The sequence below is a fragment of the Galleria mellonella genome, unplaced genomic scaffold, assembly GCF_026898425.1.
Source record: "Galleria mellonella isolate WM207_F2 unplaced genomic scaffold, CSIRO_AGI_GalMel_v1 utg99, whole genome shotgun sequence".
Lineage (NCBI taxonomy): Eukaryota > Metazoa > Arthropoda > Insecta > Lepidoptera > Pyralidae > Galleria > Galleria mellonella.
In genome coordinates this window covers 4,826,611-4,847,892 of record NW_026442184.1, presented here as the reverse complement: position 1 = coordinate 4,847,892, position 21,282 = coordinate 4,826,611, and the positions used below count along the sequence as shown (strand labels likewise).

The 21,282-nt window shown below is 31.4% G+C and overlaps 1 protein-coding gene across 2 annotated transcripts in view; it reads right to left on the bottom strand.

The window, feature by feature from the left end:
• LOC113521304 (uncharacterized) overlaps nt 1-21,282 on the bottom strand; it is a 139,804-nt gene that overhangs the window by 23,006 nt on the left and 95,516 nt on the right. The window contains exon 2 of one of the 2 annotated variants that reach the window (XM_031912720.2): nt 8,403-8,432. The exons of the other annotated variant lie outside the window; for it this stretch is intronic. Within the exon in view, the coding sequence (XP_031768580.1) occupies nt 8,403-8,432 (30 nt within the window). The remainder of the gene's footprint in view (nt 1-8,402; nt 8,433-21,282) is intronic. 2 annotated transcript variants of the gene reach the window in all.

Here is a 21,282-nt window from a genome sequence, read left to right as displayed (position 1 = left end):
CAGCTCATCATGACGAATTCATCTGGAATTAACCATGATAGTTTTCAAGGGGAACCGCGAGGAGGTCGACCTGGTTGGGTATATTGCTAACAATGCGATTCTCGGTCTCCATTACTAACAATCCCTTTCCCCCTTAGTAACCACGGTTAGGCTATTGGTGATGTTTTGAGAGGGACGCTGCTGGCTCGCTCATTAAATTCCCTTAGTGGTTTCTTACAACACCCATGGGAAAGAGAAGGATAGCCCATTCTATGCCGGAATTACATGGCAATATAGTATATAAATATAAGTAATGATAATAACACCTATACTTAATAAACGTAATATAAAAAATGGAAGTAACATAACATTTTATGATTTTATATATATATATATATATATATATATATATATATATATATATATATATATTTTATATATATATATATATATACCCTTTTAGTAAATATATGATAAATTATAAACTTTTTTAGAGTATTTTGTAACATATATTTAATAATACCTAAGATGAAAAAATAGCAAGAATAAAAATAATTCACTAATGTTTATAATAATGAACAGCACATAAGCATGGAGACGTATATCATAAAATATACTGTGTCACCAATAGTGCACCTCACAATTAATTATTAGCTAACATCATTTTTTGTATATCTTATACCACAATAATAAATTAACAGCAAATATAAACTCTATAGAACAAAAAAGACTTAAAAATACTCATATGTCAAATGTATACAATAATAGAACATTACATACATTCCATTTATTTATGTACTACACACATGCAGTAAGGATGCGATGACGTCCAAGGAAATGATGCTGTTTCCCATGCGTATGCTGCATATGCATGCATGCCACATGTGCTTTGTTCGTATTGTATCAGGACAAGCAGTGATTACAATATTTTCCGACTTCCTTTTACCAATAATGTGACAATAATATTTGAATATAAAAACAATAGTACGACGCGGAAATATCGTTCGATTTCTGGAAGGGACGTGTGTTGTGGTCTGATGTATTTTTTCCGTATACTTGTGTAAAATTTAGATCATTAGATTCCAAACGAGTCTTTCGAGCTATTAATTATATAATAAATTTTGTTCCACAAAAAAAATTGTTAGTAAATAATTTAATTTTTATTTATTACTAAACTATGTTAGCTTTTATCCGTGACTTCGTCCATGTGATTGAGGTATGTCGATTGACCGGCACCTTTGCCCTTCTTCATCCCATACAATATGTTTGTACCAAATTGCATGACGATTGGTCAAGTCGTTAAGGCATTAAAATGTAATAAACTTTCTTATAATATTACATTTATTATATAAAATAAGGATTACATTTAAATAAGTACCTTTCTTTTTAAAATCTATTAAAATAGAAATTATACATTTGTTTCTTCATAATCAAGTTTTTTCAACACTTTATATTTTATTATACTATTTTGTTATATTGAACTATTAAAACTAAATGTCAGCAAATAATTTTATTATTTATTGGTATTTCCACACAACCGAAAAGTTTACACACCACTAACTCGCTTGTTCGAATTTGTGGAAACGATTTCCAATTTTCTAAGTCCATTTTGCGATAACACAATATAGGTGCGTCCAGCTTGCAAGAATGTCCTAATCTCCTAACAGAATGGACCATTAGGGACGTGCCCCGTCCTCCCCAAAATGCTCTGAGGCGATCTCGGGCTCCAATTGTGTGAATTGGCGGGATAATACGAATTTTTGTTTGCGCATTCCGCACGTACCCACTGCCAAAATAAAGGCACGATTATGTTTCTATGGAATAATAATGTAATTTTATTAATTATTGTTTTAGTATAAAATAAGATCGAATTGGGAGCTTTTATAACACTCAGTAGGGGAAGAAAGGTTCTTGAATGGCGACCGCGTACGGGTAAACGCTGTGTAGGACGACCCCCCACTAGATGGAATGACGACCTGAAATGCATTGCAGGGAGTCAGTGGATGCAAGTGGCACAGAACCGTTCTTTATGGCAGTCTATGAGGAAGACCTATGTCCAGCAGTGGACGGATAATGGCTGAAATGATAATTATGACAACACTCAGGCTGTACAATGAGTTCCATCCTTTCATGAGTTTTCCTTAGAGACTACGGTATGGGGTTCTTAAAAAAAAATAAGGTTTTCGGATTGGTAACGTACATAGACTTCTAGTGTTGCAAGAGTCCATAGGCAACAGTGATAACTTACCATCAAACGGGCTGTATGCTTATTTGTCACCTTTGTGCTATAAAAAAAATACTTCAGCCTGGCAAGATATTTTGAAACTTCTGAAATTCTAATGATTTCTATCCATTAAAAATCAAAATTAGAACATAAATAAAATTAAAAAAAAGATGCATTTATACTTTATCGTAGCACACAAATGTTTAATGCATTATATAACAAATATGTGTCAGATTCATTATTATTACATTATTACAAAATTTACAAAATTTCATCAAAATCTGTTAAACGTTTTCAAAAATTAGTGTGAATGAACATCTTGACACTGGACTTATATATATTAAGATATGTTATAGCCTCATTTTATACTCTTGAAAGGGGAAAAAATTTATTGTGTAACTTTCTAAAGTTATTTTCAATAGAAATGTGGGTCGGCACTCACGTGACCTGTATGCACTAGCTGGCAATACTTGAACTATTCCAGTTAAACTAATGAAAACATTCCATTACCTAGTGCAAGTCTAAATAACACGCTTCTAATAAATGGAAAACGAACATTGAATGAATTTTGAACATTCAATGAACTTATTAATTAAAAAGCTTTAAGAAAACAAGTTAGAACAAAATTAAGGTTAGATAAATTAGATACTAAAAAAAGATTTAGTAAATAAGAAAATATTAGTTCATTTTAATTAATTAACTATACCAGTAGGAGATTTTTTTTGTGATTTGATATTAATTAGAAGTTCTTGGTTGTTCAATCTTTTAATTTTATGCAAACAGAAATGGTAAATAAGCTCACGTGCCCCCTTATGGAAGCGGCATCCGTTGCTTATAGACTCTAACAGTGGCATGGATATTACAAATTACTCGTACACTTGTAGTAGGTATGCCTCATGTGTTGCCCTTCCTGAGGACTACAGTGTTGACTCTATAGTCCGACCTTTGTAATTTACTTATATACTCCTATTCTATATTAAAAACGAAACATAATCTTGCAAGGACAGCCGTTTAATTGTAGAAACACTAGTGGTCAGAGGTGTCTCTCTCATGTCGATATTTCGTTTTATTTCTGTACTAATATTAAAAAATGTCGCACAAATCCATCGGCTACAATATCTGTTTATCATCAGACGGACTGTATGCTTGTTTGGTACCTTCATGGTATAAAAAAGAGGAAAGATTTGTTCTAGATAGATTCATATACTAATAAATATTCAACCTACATATTTTAAAAATTCTTTCACCTATAAAAAGCTAAATTATCAGTAAGTAAAATATATTGTTACAGTTATTTATTATTTTTGAAAATTCTATATACCCGTGCGAAGCTGGCCGAATCGCTAGTATACTTTTTTTTCTGCAACTTAGAATGGCAAGTAAGCTGTCGGCCCACCTAATGAAAAGTGGTATCCGTCGCCTATAGACATGAACAGTACTATTGACATAACAGAGTATACTTTTTTTTATACAACTTAGAATGGCAAACAAGCTGACGGCCCACCTGATGGAAAATGGTTACCGTCGCCTATAGTCATGAGCAGTATCATAGACATAACAGAATATACTATTTCGCCCATGATACCCCCCATACGTTGCCATTCCTGAGGACTCAGGTGTTATTCCTCTGTACCCAGTAAATTCACGCCATATCTCACCCTTCAAACCGAAACACAGCCATGCAAACACAACTGCTTCACGGTAGAAACACGAATGGGACAAAGGTACCCAAGCAATCGACTTTTGTACAAAGTCCTCCTCGTGTGAGGTAATACTGTGTCGCCTATGATACCCCCCATGCGTTGCCTTTCCTAAAGACTAAAATGTTATGTTTATATTATAATTTGGCTAATCATAATGCGAAACAAAACAATTCCGAATGTCTGGTAGGTATTCTTATTGTTTGATGTTTGTTTACTTATAGCACCGATATTTATGAGGTCGGCTGGAGATCATAAGTTATCCTTCCAATATAATAAAACGGGCGATGTCCCAAATAACTCCTATAAACTGTTTAAATTCTATCACCCACGCAAATAGTGGTAGCTTTTTTTAAAGATCAATATCATATGATCGGCGCAAGATGAAGAGGTCAATGCCTCTAACGTACCACGTGATGAGTACCTATAATTAAATCTAAAGGGGATTATGCGACTTGAAGGATATGATCAGACGTCACGGTCGATTACAAATTCCTGTAGGTACTTATACGATGCTTTTAAAATTTATTGTCACGTTACTAGGAAAATGAAATATATGTCTATACTAATATTATAAAGAAGAAGTGTTTGATTGTTTGTTTGTAATGGATAAACTCAAAAATTACTTATTTTGAAAATTTTTCCACTAATAGAAAACTACATTATCAGCGAGTAATATAAGCTATAGATTATTAAAAAAAAAATAGAGATAAAAGAAATCCACGCACGGAGAATTTACCAAGCGACAAGTACACACATACATCATACAAACGAATGCACCCATATACACACACGCGCACATACACATACACACACACACGCACGCATGCACACTTGCGTGTATACGCACAATACAGTAAACAATACTTGTTTGTTTGTTACTTTTTGGCGCCTTAAATGCTCAACCAGTCATCATGAAATGTGGTTGATGAAAATGTACATAGGATAAGCTAGTCTAAGTATATATTATGTAAGTAGAAATTTTAAAGACAACAAGCCTATGCAGCCTCTTAAGTGTTTTCCACTTTTCTCGCTCCTTGACACACAAAGTCTGTCACCCGCTCAAATTATTTACGAGGGTGCAGTCTCTCGGAGAATTCAGTCGTGTGTAACGTTCATATTTCAACACTGATAACAGGCATTTTGGGTTTAGCGGTAAAAATGCGCGATTTGCATGTATGTTGCGGGATCGATACCAGCGCTGAACGTTTTCTATTTTATTAGGAATGGCTAAGTAGATGGCCCACTTAATAGAAAGCATGAACTAGGTGTTCATGCTTTCCATGTATAAGAACAGCCACCCATAAAATCAAAACACATTTTACTCATACACAAGTCACCATACAGACTATTTGTCTTGAGGTTTTTTATGTTGCAAAGAAAAACTTTAAGCCTACAGTATTATTATGGCATATCAAAATTATATGGCATAACATACTCGTATCTATCGGTAACTGTCCACTGTTAAACATAAGCCTCCCTCTTAGAGGTTTCGCCAATAGTTGCGACGTTTGGCAGGCTGGTTGACAACCACATGTAGACTTTGGTGATGTTTTAAGAGGGACGCTACTGCCCATCCCTCGCACTCCCTAAGTCGCCTCTTACAATACCCACGGGAAAGGAATGGATAGCCCTTTCTATGCCTGGGTCGCATGACTAATATTAATTTTCTCTTACGATTTTTCTCGGAAATGGTCTTTTTTTAGTAATAAATACAATTGCAACCAAATCTCTGTGGTTTGTGTGTTCTTTAAAATAATGCTATAATATTATCAATGTTACCCTACACAAAAGTTATTGTAACTGATTTAATAATTAATTAATTAATTTTTTCTTACATGATATAGGAATTCAGTAATTTGAAATTCTGTAAATAGCTAATAGAAAACTATATCCAAATAAAGTCGTAAACGTACAGTGATACATAACGACTGCATTATACGCGAGTTGGGGATAAGCATATTTGATAAAGAAACCCCACAGTGAAGGCGTGGCAGCACGCACTATGACCCGGCCTCTTACATGAAACTAGTGTTGGTAGAAGTGAAATGGTACGGGTGAGAGTAGCGCCCTCTGAAGTCTGTTTGTCACTTTAGACACTTTTGAGGTCTACGACGTCATTTAACGGACGACGACTTCACGTACCCAAAGCATGACATGATAATAACTTTTAAATGATCCAAATATGATTTTAAAAAATGCATCAGTTACAAGCTGAGTTTTGATTATTTAATTTCCGAAGCGTAGTAGTAATTGTTCATCTAAACAAACCTCAAAATTTGATAACTAGTTCTATTTACGTATTATCTTACAAGTGATCTAAGAAAATGAATAAAAATATAATAAATTGAAGAATTGAAGTTGTCAAATACTTAATATTTATATGTTTTGAAATGATGGCAAATATAAAAATAATATCATAAATGGTTATATATGCATGTTCAATACGCTCTTTGCCACTTTGTTTGAAAACTGTGACCGTTCCACCCAATTTATATCCATAATCGAACTACTGCCCATGCGTTATATCACTACAATATTATACACCAATGTTCCTTTATTGTCGGATTACGATCCTAAACTTTAATTTATAGCTTTAATATTAACATTACGTTCCAATAATGTACGTGCATTTATTGCCTTTTTACTTCAAAAATTGATAGGAAGTAACACGGCACGATACGACACGATTTTGTCGTCGCTAAATAATAACGATTACAAAATTAAAGCAATTTCATATACGCTTTCCTATCCTATTAAGCCACGATAATAAAATCTTACCGTCTCGTACTACGGCACGAAGACAAAATAATTTATGGCTACGGTAAATAATAAAATCTCCCATTACCCTCCCTAATAGACTTATCTTCTCTTGCTATAAAAAAAAAAATAGTAAAAAAGTGCACAAATGTTTACATTACATTTTAGTACCAGATGCAATATTTCATTGTGCGATAGACGAAGAATATAAAAGCAAAAAAGTATAAATTTGTTATTGTTAACCGTAAATATTTTTATGATTTAATACAACGGCCAACGTTTTCTTGCAAAAAAAAAAAATGAGAAACGAAATTATAAACTTCACTAGTTGACTATCTCTACTTAGTGGAAGTGTATGTTTGCAACGAACACAGAGTAGTTCTATATAAAACAAGCTGAACACGTAATCTGTACCGCTTCAATCTTCCAGAAAACTTTTAGAGTGCATTAGAAAGTTGTTAAAACTTCGCGGTCTCGGTAAACTTGGATACCATCGTATACTCATTTATCTGGTTTAAAGAGATATTCTTTTGTTAACTGACTTCAAAGTGGTGGAGTTATATTTGTTTTCTTTTTTCTCATCTAGTTATATTACGCTATATCTGCGTCAATTGTGACTCAATCTTGGTCTAATCTAAAGAATTTAGTCACATGTTGGTCTCACAATAATAATCTTAGAATGATATACATATTTTTATTTTTTAATAAACATTTACTTAAACTACGAACTAGCTGTTTCGTAGTTGGTTCTGCTCTACCCAAATAAAAGTATTTTCGTTGATTTATGATATTACCTTTTATGATACATGGAATAATTACGAGTATAATCATGTCCATGGATGCAACAGTTTGTATTGTGCGAGGATCAAATCTAGTGAAACAATCTACTAAACTATTTTACCACCAACACCCAGTCATCTAGTATCTAGACTCTACAGAGAAATTATAGAGATCACTTTTATCGATAAGGTCGCCCATTGTTTTCTCACTATGATCATTTCTTGTAATTGTTTGTATCTATAATAAGGTTACTATTGTAATCTTTTGGAGGAAGCAATAAAGAGTATCTATCTATCTATAAATGTAAACAAAACGAAATATAAATATCTAAGGATAGAATACTCACTGACTGAATGTATATAAATAAAATTCAAAAACGATTCACTAAGATTTTTATATTTTATTTTGGAACACACGTAAATTAAGCATAGTATCTGCGATCCTGGAACACATGTGTATTACATTTTTAGAAAAGTACCAGAACGATATTTGGATAAGCTATGTTGCCTGCTTACAAAAACTTTAAACCTAGTAAACAATAAAACCTAATGCCACACAACACTAAGAGATACAACATTGTTTGTGCGTATTCCTTTTTTTTCGTATCGACACTCGTATTTATTTATTTATTTATTCATTTGTACACTTTAAAATATGTATACAGAGCGGACTTAATGTTTGATGGCATTCTCTATCAGTCAACCGTTTCGCTAAATAGAAAAAGTAAATGGCGGAACATTGGACTAAAACAATTTATAAATGTAACCAATATTTTGATAGTTAACAACATTAATAAATACATTTTAAAATAAATAGGCATACATACATTTAATACCTATAATATACTTACAAAAAATATACGTACATATATAAATCACATACAATACATATATAAATAACTATTAATAAATAGAACACACCGTTCTATGTAGTAGCTAATATAAATAATGACAACTTACGGGTCGGATGAGAAAAACATCTCTGCTTACCTGAAATGACAAAAAGCAATTAATATTGGGTAATAGAATAATAAAGTTTCGTGCGCATTATTATAAGACTATATTACAAGATAGAATGTCTTATATTGAGTTCCTATGTAACTAGCACAAGTGTAAATGTATTAAAAATACAATTATATTTTAATACAATACGAATAAAGCATTTCTAAATTCAAATTATAAAAACAAAATAACCTAACTTAGAGGTTACGATTTTTTTGGTTGACATTCCGACTACCATAATCTAAGCCATCTACTTTTTTATTTGACGTTTCAATACAGCAAATGGAATGTTAAATAAAAAAACTACGGATTAAAATTCCACGCGCTACTACTTATTGAACAGATTTAGGTAATAATTTTTAGTATGTAATATTTAATTAGTATTTAATTTGGAATAAAGAGTTTCAATTAACTCATTAAATATAATTCATTAAATTCAATTCATTAAACGAATGGTTTAATTAGTAATTAATTAAATTAATTAAGAATTCTCATTTTCAATCAAAATCACATTTTCTTTGTTATTTATTATTGAATAATCAACGCAAATAAAAAACATTAGTAAATTTTCAAACTACAGAACAACGGATTATAAAAAAGGCACAAAAAGAAAAGATTTCTGTCTATAAATAGAAAGTTTAAAAGTAAATTAAAAGTGTATTACAAATAGCTATCAATTCTTACGTACAAACATTACAAGCCAAATAAGCTTGTAAAATATTGCAACATTTTCTCCTAAATTACTACTCTGTATGGAGTTTAATGGGAGCATTTGTTTTGTCTGCTAATCAAGTTTTCTTTATAGTTGGTTGCCGTGTAAAAGGTTGCATTGAGGTGTGACTGCGAACCAGACAGGAAGGAAGGGCGGACATCATAAGCCCATTAGTGCTAATGCGGCCAGCGAGCTACGTACCGTAGTTGCACTCTAACTCGTTGTTTTATGGACTCTTTTGATGTCAATGTAAAAACTTGTTCCATTATGTGCAGGTGCAGTGTTAAAAGAATACTATAAAATATACAAAATTTCCTTTCCGTATGTTAACCATTCGACACTTCCAGGTTCTATTTTCGTAGAAACTATTATGCCAAAATGTCCTTCTATTGTAGTTTTTACTAACAAATGTGAACTGAATTTGTTTGTTACCTTTTAACTCCTTAACAACTCAACTGTCAAATCATAATTAAATTTAGTATACATAGACTACATGGAACGGAGAAGAACACAGAGTACAGTTTTAGTCAACCAACATATTACGCGAATGAAGTCGCGAGTAAAAGCTAGTTTATAATGAAGGGTGTTATGGGCGTCACACTATATTATCATGTCCACGGTATTGTGCAACTCTATAGACGATGGATACCACTTTCCATCAAGTACGCCGTAAGCTTGTTTTAAATTCTAAATTATATAAAAAATACTATTAAATTGTAACTATTTTATTTAATACTATAAATTGAAATTGTGTTTATTTGTTTATTACCTTTTGGCGTATTTAATGAATATGGATGCAAATACGATAATACTTTTCTTGGTCATTCAATATGCCTCGGATGGATTGCAGATGATACATTGTGAATATTTAATATACTTACTACAAGATATATGTAATTATATTCTGTTTGTTATTGAAAAAGCTTATATTTAATTTATTATAGTTTATTGAAACAACACAATTGATATAGTGCACCACTCTGTCTACGTGGGCTCGTGATTGATTATTTAAAAACAATATTGCCACTTAGAAAAAAATCTTTTTTATATAACAAAAAATAAATTAACGTTGCCAGAAAAAAATATAAGCAAATATTTTTTTAAATATTAAAATTGTATGTTCTGTATTGAACAGTGGTTTTCGGGGTAAAAATAAAATCGTATTTCGTAAAGTTGCGGCTTAAATAAATATTGAAATTTACTACAAAATATATAAAAAGTAATATCACAAGGGCTTTCAGGATTCAGATTAATTTATGATTAAGGTAAGGTTGGTAAAGCTAATCTTGTGCCGCCGGCAAAGCATAAACCTTCTAGCGGCACTCAACGGTTGAGAGTGACGCCCTATAACCTTAAAAATCCTAAATCATTGCGGTGAAACAAAATGTAAATAGGTAGGTACACTCAGAGAACAAAGTGAGTATATTTTGTTACAAAAAGAAATCGACTTGAGTAGTTTAAATTTATAATGTAATAAATAAACAACGATATATTACTTAAACGTGGTAATTACTGATTGGAGATGTAGTGTCGTAAGAGGCAGCTAAGAGAACTTAATGATGTAGTGATGGGCAGCAGAGTCCCTCTTAAAATATCATCAAAAGCCAAACTGTGTGTGTGTGTGTGTGTGTGTGTGTGTGTGTGTGTGTGTGTGTGTGTGTGTGTGTGTGTGTGTGTGTGTGTGTGTGTGTGTGCGTGTGTGCGTGCGAGCTTGCGTGCGTGCGAGCGTGCGTGCGTGCGTGCATGCGTGCGTCCGTGTGTGTGTGTGTGTGTGTGTGTGTGTGTGTGTGTGTGTGTGTGTGTGTGTGTGTGTGTGTATAACAACTACTGGAAAAACTTCCTTTATAAGGGAAAGGCCTGTGTTCAGCAGTGAACAATTAATAACCAATATAGTAATAATCTCGTGAGTGATATCTTCATCACAATTCAAAATAAAAATTTTAGCAAATTAACATGAAACGTTTTGTATAATAAAGAACTAGGGCTGAAAGGCTATTCTTAAATCCTAAACAACTAGCAGTTTAATCACCTTTAACATCTAAAGCTGTAAAATGGTTTTGGTGATGCGCCAATACATACATTGAAATCGTTAGATATAGGATTAGCATCTTCCTGGAAACACGATTTCCCATGTTTAACGATGTATATTCAGTAATTACAATGAAGAACAAAACATAATACTAAGAAGCTGTTTATTCACATTGATTTTATTACCAGCAAACAAAAGTAACTACGTCACACGACGGATGTCAACACGACGAAAGTTGATGCATCACTGCCAGCGTGTCCTTGCAGTATACCGAAAATAAAAGTTATTTTCTTTGCCAAAAACTTGTAGATATATTTATACTTAAAGTCATTTAAAAAGATATGTAACTTTCGTTGACAAATACATTCAATAATGTGAAAGGAAAATAAAAGATCATAAAACAATGTATAATCTACAAGTTTACATATATATTTCTTTGTTTCTGCCTACCCCAATGGGAAAAAAGCGTGATGTACATGCATTATGTGTAATATACGATATAGGAAATGACGAACAATATAAGTACAATATAGGTATAAATAAATCTACGATGTATAAACACATAGTGTTACCAATATTAAGTATCTGTGACGGTACTAACATACGTAAGATGCAGATTTAAACAAATATATACATCACAAGGACCTAGATTTATAGAAAGAAATAAACATATTAATACTAAAACGATTTGCCTTAATATTACTCTTTTATTAAATTATTTACTTAATTAAAAATTGGCAGTCTTAGTAAAATACCTAAAAAAACAGCTGGTTTCATCTCCTGGTTAAAAAAAAACAATTCTTGTTCCTAATATAGTATATTATCTATGTTATAATATAATGTATATATATTTTTTATATATTTTTAATTAGCAAAAGATACTTTTTTAAAATTATACAGTACTATCATACCTACTTGTACAACAATTAGTCCTTTACCTTAAGGTTGTGTTGAAAAGATTGCTCTCAGCAATAAGACCGCCTTACTGTACTTATACAATTGTATCGTTGTGTTTGTAAACTATATGGCTTATTACCTATATTGTATAATGCAAATAAAGTATACTCATTCATTCAATAAAATTATGTCATGCTGTCTATATTGACGCCGAATCCTAGCGAAGTATGTAAAGAAAAAGGAGTGCCAAATGACTCTGTTCTTATATACATAAGTACATCTATTGTTATGAAAGTTTACTTTCATAACTTGTTTCGTGATCAATATACTTAACTAAATTATGTATCATATAATAAATAGAATTACATTATCGTATGCAATATTCGATAACGCTGGTATAAGAATAAATTTAACCTGGCTCACTATCAAATTACGTGCGTCTTTTTACTGAAAAAGATTTCTTTTTAATCAACTTCAAAAAGGAGATTCTTAATTTATTCTATTTTTTTTTTCTTCTTTTTATTACTTCATAACTCCATTAATTGTAAATTGATTACGATTTTCTTTATCTGAAAGGATATACTTACTACTTTTAGAGATGTTTAAAGAGGGATGCTGTTACTCATCCTTCTACCATTATATTCCTTTAGTCGCCTCTTACGACACCCACAGGCAAGAAAAAATGAACACTCATAAACTTATTATTAGCAATACGGCAACGTCATGACCCAAAATATAACGCCGGTTCATTAAAAGCCTTGTCAACTGAACGCTCGACTGCGTTTAGAGTAAACACTATGTTAAGGCGCATTCTAAGAGCATTTAAATGATCTAAGAGGGCATTATACTGTGTACTTGACTGCAATAAAGGCAGAGACTAAGGGGCGTTAAGGTCATCCATAGTATTCAAATGAAAACAACTATCAACAGCAGGTCTTTGAAGTACGATGTCATTGATGTATGTAATTTAAGTTTAACAAAAGCTGCTCTATACATAAGGTTATACTAGTTTTTAACAGGGACTTTGTACGCGTGGTCGGAATATATTGATCTTTTAATAATAACATCCTACTAATATAATAAATGCAAAAGTTTTTAACGATAAACGATACAAAAAACATCCATCGATGTTTATTATTCTTTCACATAAAAACTACTAAACAGATTTGAATGAAATTTGTTACACAGGATGGTAATATCCTAACTTAGCACATAGAGCACTTTATGTATTAATTCACGCGGGCGGAGCCACAGGATACAACTAGTATTACAAGTACAACTAATTCTATACCAAATTTCATGACGATTCTTTGAGTCCTTAAGAGGCATTCCTTGATAGAACCGTAGTGATTGTGAAATGTAAAATTATAATTGATTTAATCATTTAATTCATTAAGAATTGTTATTTAGTTAATAAATTAGTTCTTTAAAAACTTTTGTCTCTTATATCTAAGGCACGTTTCTAAGGTACAAGTAAAAATGAAATTAACACAATAATGATAATATCAAAAAATAAAATCAAATGACGGGAAAACGCCATGTACAGTACGGTGCCATATCGTAGTTACAAAATGATGATGACTTAGGAGTAACAGCCAAATGGGATTGAGAAGTGTCTCTAATGAAGGTCCAATGATAGGTTGGAACATTCTTTCGAGTGCGACCGTTATATCCTCGTTAGAGTCCTAGCAACTTGGAGCCAATGTACAATGATTAGGCGTAGATTAATTTTATGTAAATGTATTTTACTAACGTATATATATTTTTATTTAATTGATATATCTAATGTCACTTTCATATATTTAAACCAGATACTGCAACAATAGAAACGGTCAAGAACAAGTCAGCCTCTGTAGACGAAGTATAAATCTTTTACCGGAGAGAGACTTTGTACAAAAGTCGTTTGCTTGGGTACCTCTGTCCCATTCGTGTTTCAACCATGAAGCAGTTGTGTTTGCATGGCTGTGTTTCGGTTTGAAGGGTGGGATATGGCGTGAATTTACAGGGTACAGAGGAATAACACCTGAGTCCTCAGGAATGGCAACGCATGGGGGTATCATGGGCGAATCAGTATACTCTGTTATGTCCATGGTAGTGCTCATGTCTATAGGCGACGGTTACCACTTTCCATCAGATGGGCCGTCAGCTTGTTTGTCATTCTAAGTCGTATAAAAAAAATCTAGGTTCCAATAGAATCGCTTCGGTCATCGCTCACATGAGAAAGAATAAGACAGCGCTTTGGAGTTGTTAAGAGTTAACGATAACAATTCTATCAATAGATTGGTTTGTACTTGTTTGTACAAGATGATGATGAGAACTCATAATACTTTTTTCAGATTTTGTTCATTTATACACTGAAACCGTGATAGAAGTTCTTTTACATATGTTTACTTATGGAAAAGAAAGCGTCGTTAAAGACTTCTATTAAGGAGTCAGAGGTAAGAAACTAGTAATCACTTGTAAAGTTCTATATCTACTATTATGTTGACATAATACACCCTAAATTAACTTGTAATAAAAAAAATCAACCGTAAACTCAAAAATTCAAAATTCAAAATTCAAAAATCATTTATTCATGTAGGACATTTTAGCCGCTTATGAACGTCATTCAACATCTATGTCAATTGAGTCGATCTTTTATCACCATTACACGAGATTCCGGTTCATTATCTCGATTCTTTTAAACACCCTCTGCTTTACAGTAACCCCGTTTCTGAGGCACAACGAAATTACGGGGAGCAGGACGCTTACAAATTTATGGGACAGATGCCTTATTAGATGCAAATTAAATGTAATGAGATCGAGTTAGAGGTTTAGGTAGCTTCACGTTTATGTGTTTATAAGTTATGCTTGAACGAGTTAATGAGATGTTTACAATGCATAACGTATTGTGTTCCGTGTATGCACACTGAGTGTATTTTAAAATAATGATGATTTTGCTCGATTGTAATATAAATATAAGTTAGTAAGTTTTCATGTCATTCTTATCCTACTAATAATCTAAATGTGTTTTTGGGATGTACATATGGATGGATGTTTGTGAATCTTTCACGCAATAGCTACTGAACAGATTTGAATGTTTGATACATGGATTGGATCTTAAAACATTCCTATATTTTAAGTATCCTACTTTATATAATATAATGATTCACGCAGCCGAAGCCACGGGATGCGCTACGTATATAATAAAATAAAAAATAACTATAATACGATGTACTTTGTATGTGCTCATACAAAAGATGTCTTGCAAACTCAACTGATATAAAAACTAAACTACACCGCTGTTACAGTAATTATTTTTGTATTTTTCATTTGTTTATTACAATTAATCATTCTTAGTTTTTATTGCTGCTTTTATAAATATAATAATAATACTAATTACACTGTACGAGTCAATAACTACTTAGTAATATATGAGAATAAAGAAAACAGTAGTCATACACAACTCAACATATTTTATTGAAATGATTCCTATATTTTCGGCCGGGTTAAAAATACAGAATGTGCAAAAATAAGAAAATATTGAAACTTTCCAAATATACATAATATAGTTCTTTATTTGATCTATTCGCCTATTCATAAGGGCTCTGTTCGGAAATTTAACAAATATTTGATTCTGGCCACGAACACAGATGGATACGTATCCAAAACATTTGTTATGCATGAATATAGTTTCTGATACTAAGCCAAGAATTTTAATAAAATCAAAATTCAATAATTCAAGTCAATTACTAAATATAGTTCTTCCTCATACCACCACAAAATATGGTTCAAGAGTAAATAAATCAATTTATGATTTTTTTGGAAAGTTTTACAACTTCTGGTTGTACAAAAATAGCAGTCATTCTTCAAGTATTTGAACACGTATTAATTATAGCGGAACTGAAGAAAATAATTATAATCAAATACTAGTGATATGGACTTCCACAAAATAACAACTAGCAAAAAAATTTTGAAATCATTACTCTGTGTATTAGAGCCCCCATTACGTTTGCTTACATAAGGTTACTCATTAACTTTTTCCTTCACTAATTTATCAGTTGGTAGCTTGGAGATTTTGAACTTTATTAGTCGCTTTATTTCTGCGAATTTCTTCGTTTCGAATTCTATCACGCAGTAAAACTCCGAGAGCCTTTTGAATTAGATTACTTACCTAATAGGTTGATCTTGCGGGCTGAATTTTGATACAATCAAAAAAGGATCATTTTGAAATCATATCGAACAGATACGAAATGTATGAAATAAAATATTGGCGTTATCCCATTTGATGTCCCGTTAATGTGAACAAGCTGACAGATTACCTAAGAAAAAGTAGTAATCGTAATCTATAGACATACCTCGCGTGTTACCATTTCTTAGGACTATGATTTTATGCCTTCATATTCTGTCAGCCATGCAAGCACTTCTGCTTCATGACAGAAATACAAATGGAACAGAAATGCCTTATGTTCTATCGTATTATGCAAGTATGTCAACGACTTTTGTATAAAGGGAGTCTTTATTAAGTATTTGATCCCAATTCGGCTACATCAAAAGTCAGTCTGACGTTCATGGATTGTATTGTACAACAATTTTTGTATCTACTTGAATTTAAAATACCATTCGCATGTTAAGTTTTTATAAAAAAAATATAATATATTTTTAGGATTTGTACAAACTCTAAAATTTGTATCTATATATAAGTACAGTACAATGCACTACAACCAGCAAAAGTTTTGCCTTATAGATTAACGTAGAACGACAATATTAAGCCACGGAACCCTCTCGATGTTGGCTTAGCTTTTTTTTCAGCCAAGAACAAAGAACGTACAGCCATAAATTCCTCGGCAAACACTATTACAGGAATGAGCTCTTCGTTTCGCCGGAAGGTAAACAGATGAGGTATTTTTGTACATTTAGTATTCCCTCTTAACCCAAATTTTAAAATTACAAGGTTAACTATTATTTTTCACTTAAATATTATGAAATGCTTTACTGGAGCGTATAATTACAAAAAGCACAAAAATAAAATAAGAAATATGAATCATAATTTAAAACATATTAACTACTACTAGCTACTTTTTTAATTCTAATATCGTAAATAACATATGATGTCCGTTTGTTAGGACGACCAAATGGATTTGAATGAAATTTGGTAAATATATATGTATGTACCAAATGGTACATCTGTACAATATCTTATATGCAGGATGATTATTTTTACCAATTTGTTTGTTCTATGGTCTTTCTTATATGAATTATGCATTTTATCAATATTATAATAAGTTTTTTGAAGAACAAAATCTTAATACAAAGTTGATTGATACAATTAAAAATTACAAAAAATATTAGTACGAGTACCTATTACTTAAAAAATATGTTCACGACTATAATTCTTGTTGAAATAGATAGCGGTATTTGTCAACTGAACGTGACATTGGACACGCCCACATTTTGCCGAGCATATTAGAACCCTACATGGCAAAAGGCGAGGCTACCGCCGTCACTCGAACTAATAATACCTTTTAGTGTTATTTATTATACCGTAATTAAATACAAGTAATTACGATTATGAATAATTAAAGCTTGTGTCCCACAAAAAACTGACAAATTATGATAAAACCAGTTATTTTGGTTTAACAACTAAAACTATTAAACCGATTTTGATAAAATTTCTGTGGGACAAATCTGTAAGTATATATTTTTAGATCACATCGGTTTACAACTGACAGAATTGTAAGATAACAAACTAAGGATAGGTAATATCTAATATCTATATATTGTGATCTAGACATTGATAACCACCCATTTCGACATCGTCAATACCAATCCAGTATCTATATTAATTGCAAAAAGGTGCTTCTTTTAGATATTTTATATTAGATAACAATTGTAGCAATAATGGTGGGTAAACTGTAATCGTAATTGTAACTAAATAATATGATGCTACCCACATTTAACATTGTTACACCAAAAGTAAATTGAACATTGCAAATGAGTGTGTTTATGTTTTAGATCGTACCGTCTTATGTTAAGTCAAAGGAAGTTTTTAACTAACCACCGAGATACAGGCTCAGCCTAGTTCGGTGGCTAGTAGATGTAACTAGGTGTAAATTGTTATTAAATAAAGAATTATCAAAGAATTATCAATTATGTATAGATATTGTAATTAAAATATATAGGTATTGCTATATAATACCCACCCTTATAACAAGCAAAAAATACAACCGATCTGAGAACTTCCTTCTTTTGAAATCTGTTGAAAACTGTACTTAATGTAACACTAATTAAGTATAGTTTTCAACAGACTTATAAATGTTGGGACGTATAAATGTTTGTATTTAACATAAACGATATTTTTTTATTACTTTAACTACATTGTATGTCAATGAATCTGTTTATAAAATCGAAATATTTTTTGTTGGGGACAGTAAACGATACTCATTGTTCGTTACTTTGTAATGAACAATATTACAATGAAGAAGACTTCATATATTTGTCATATTTACTTCTTTATTTTCATACTTTTTTAATATACATGTAGATACATTAACAAAATTATAATTAAGTATTTTATCACAAAGATCAAGAGTTAAGTATCTATAAAAAAACATAAATAACATTCATTATTTTGACGACTTCGATGGCGTAGCTTCGTTGCTTTGTGTAGTTTTATTTAGTAAACAAATCACCTTATGTTTCGAGCTTGGTTTTTCATAATATAAAGCAACTATCTTAGATGATTTGACGAAAGAGTTTTTAATCGCTACTAAAAAAAAACGACAAGCGTAATCGATCGCCCGCAATTTTCTTTAAATTACATAATTGGTATGTTTAAAAATATGCGAAGGCAAAGTCTGTTTAGAAAAAGGTATTGTTATAACAACTTAATTAAAATTTAAATTATTAAACAAATAAAATCCACTTAGGAAAAATCTCATTTATGCAGGCCACGTCTAAAACTTTTTAAATTGTTGTTCGAATACAAGAGAGTATTCCATTGTTTTCCTTTGCCTCTATGAAGGCACTCATGCCCGCATAAAGGGCACATTGGAGACGTATCAATACATAGGGACATAAAATTTTACGCCCCTCTTTGTATCTAGACGAAATTTTGTAACTTTTTTACTATTATTAGCCACTTCACTTTATATTTCCCTCCAAAGGACTGTTGGGTTTATTTAGTTGTCTATGTTTTTGGGTAATCGATAAAAATATTGTTTGTCGTGCTTTGGTATATTTAAGATTTCTCGTATTTATTTTATTTATACGTGTTTACTTTTCATATCAGGTGCCTTGTGGTACTTTATGAAATATGTTTTATTAAATAATATTACGAATAGAGGTACTGATCTCTTTATACGTTCTCTGACAGAATTCACAAATTGAGGAATGTTTAATATTTATTATTGTAACATCTAACCAATATTGTTTATGTGTCGAATATCGAATTGGGATGTAGGGTACATCCCAATTCGATATTCGTAATTATCAATCATATAAGTATAGGTAAATTGGGATGTAAGGTTATGGAAAAAAAGAAATAAAATAAATTAATATTTTCCATTGACTTCAAAAAAGAAGTAAGTTCACAATTTAGTTATATTTTTTTTTTTTTTTTTATTTGGTAAATTCCTTTTTAATATAATAAAGATCATGTTTGCCAGTAATACTGTATATGTTTTCAAACAAATATGGGTCGAAAAACGTAAATAAAATTTTGAATTTTCTGTACTAACTAGACAATTGGAAGCGTTGTATTAGTATGGTAGGCTATATTGTTGGAACACACACTCATAATCATACTTCTGATTTAAGTTTGTATTCACCATATTGCGTACAAATTAAAATCGAATAAAAATATAAAAATATTTATTTTTTTGTTTATTCATCGATTATAATAATTAACATGTTTATTTTATAAAATTTGAGAAGATGGGAATTTTAAAATGTATATTTTGCATTACAAATAAAAATAATACAACAATAATCATAACACTAAAGGTTATAACGCTTAACAGGACAAATTATATTTCTTAATCCTACAAGCGTATTATTAGCCAGCATTTTCTTTACTATTATTATAACAACAGAATTGGTCCCGTAGGGTTTTCGTAAAATGTCATTACTAGTGATGTGTCGAGTTAGTCTGACTCGAATGCCTACTAGATACTCAAGTACTCGAATACTCAATATACGTAACTCGGAATACGATACTCGAATATAAACTTCGAGTATTGCGGTGCTCTAATACTAATCGCATGTTTATCGTAAGTTTTGTTCCTGTTTCATGGTTTAATTTTTTTTTTATTATCTAAGGTATATTATTAAATAACTGAACTTATATATTATCTTTATTAAAAGTAAGCTTTAAAAATCAACTGATATTATATTCGAGTGTGATAAAATAATTATTCGAATATCCATACAAATATTCGAGTACTTGCTCGCGTACTCGAATTTTGGTCAGTATTCGATTCTCTTTTAATAATATCAAATTACTCGAATACCAAGAAGGCAGTCTCGTCATCATCATCACATCACTAGTCATTACCATCGCGAAACGAGCATCGCCCGCGTCACGATTCTCCATTGCACGGCATCGAACGCAAATACTGGACGTAATAATATTATTTGCACTCGAAAATGCTACCGATTACGAGTTTACCCATTATCATGTCTGTTTTCTGTATTCCAACAAAGTACAAAGCGGCTTTTGTTTTTATTTTAACAGATTATCTTGGAAAATAATGTTTATAAGATGTTTATGTATGGAACGCCCAATCAAATTTATGTATATAAAATTAGATATATTTATATCTCCAGGGATTGGTGTAACGGGGATCAGCAGTCCGTTACTAGCAATATATTTTGTCAGGTCGGCCTCCACGTGGTTCCACCTGGAAACTATCGCACTTAATTCTTTATGAATCCGCCGCAATGGGCCAACCGACCTACTTTTATCCTCTCCTTAACTGATGCTCCGGCAGGGTATAATACCATTCCATTCTCATCCATTAAAAAAGGTAAATTTCCAAATATAATTTACTTCAAAGTTTTTGATACAGTAATTTATTTTATAAGATGTCTCATAGCTTTCCAGTTAATAAAGATAGATAAATATTAAATGTTGTTATTACATTTTGTTGATACAAAAAAACTTATGACTTATATATAATTAAATGTAAACTAAAAATCATGACAACTAAGAACTAAAGGCA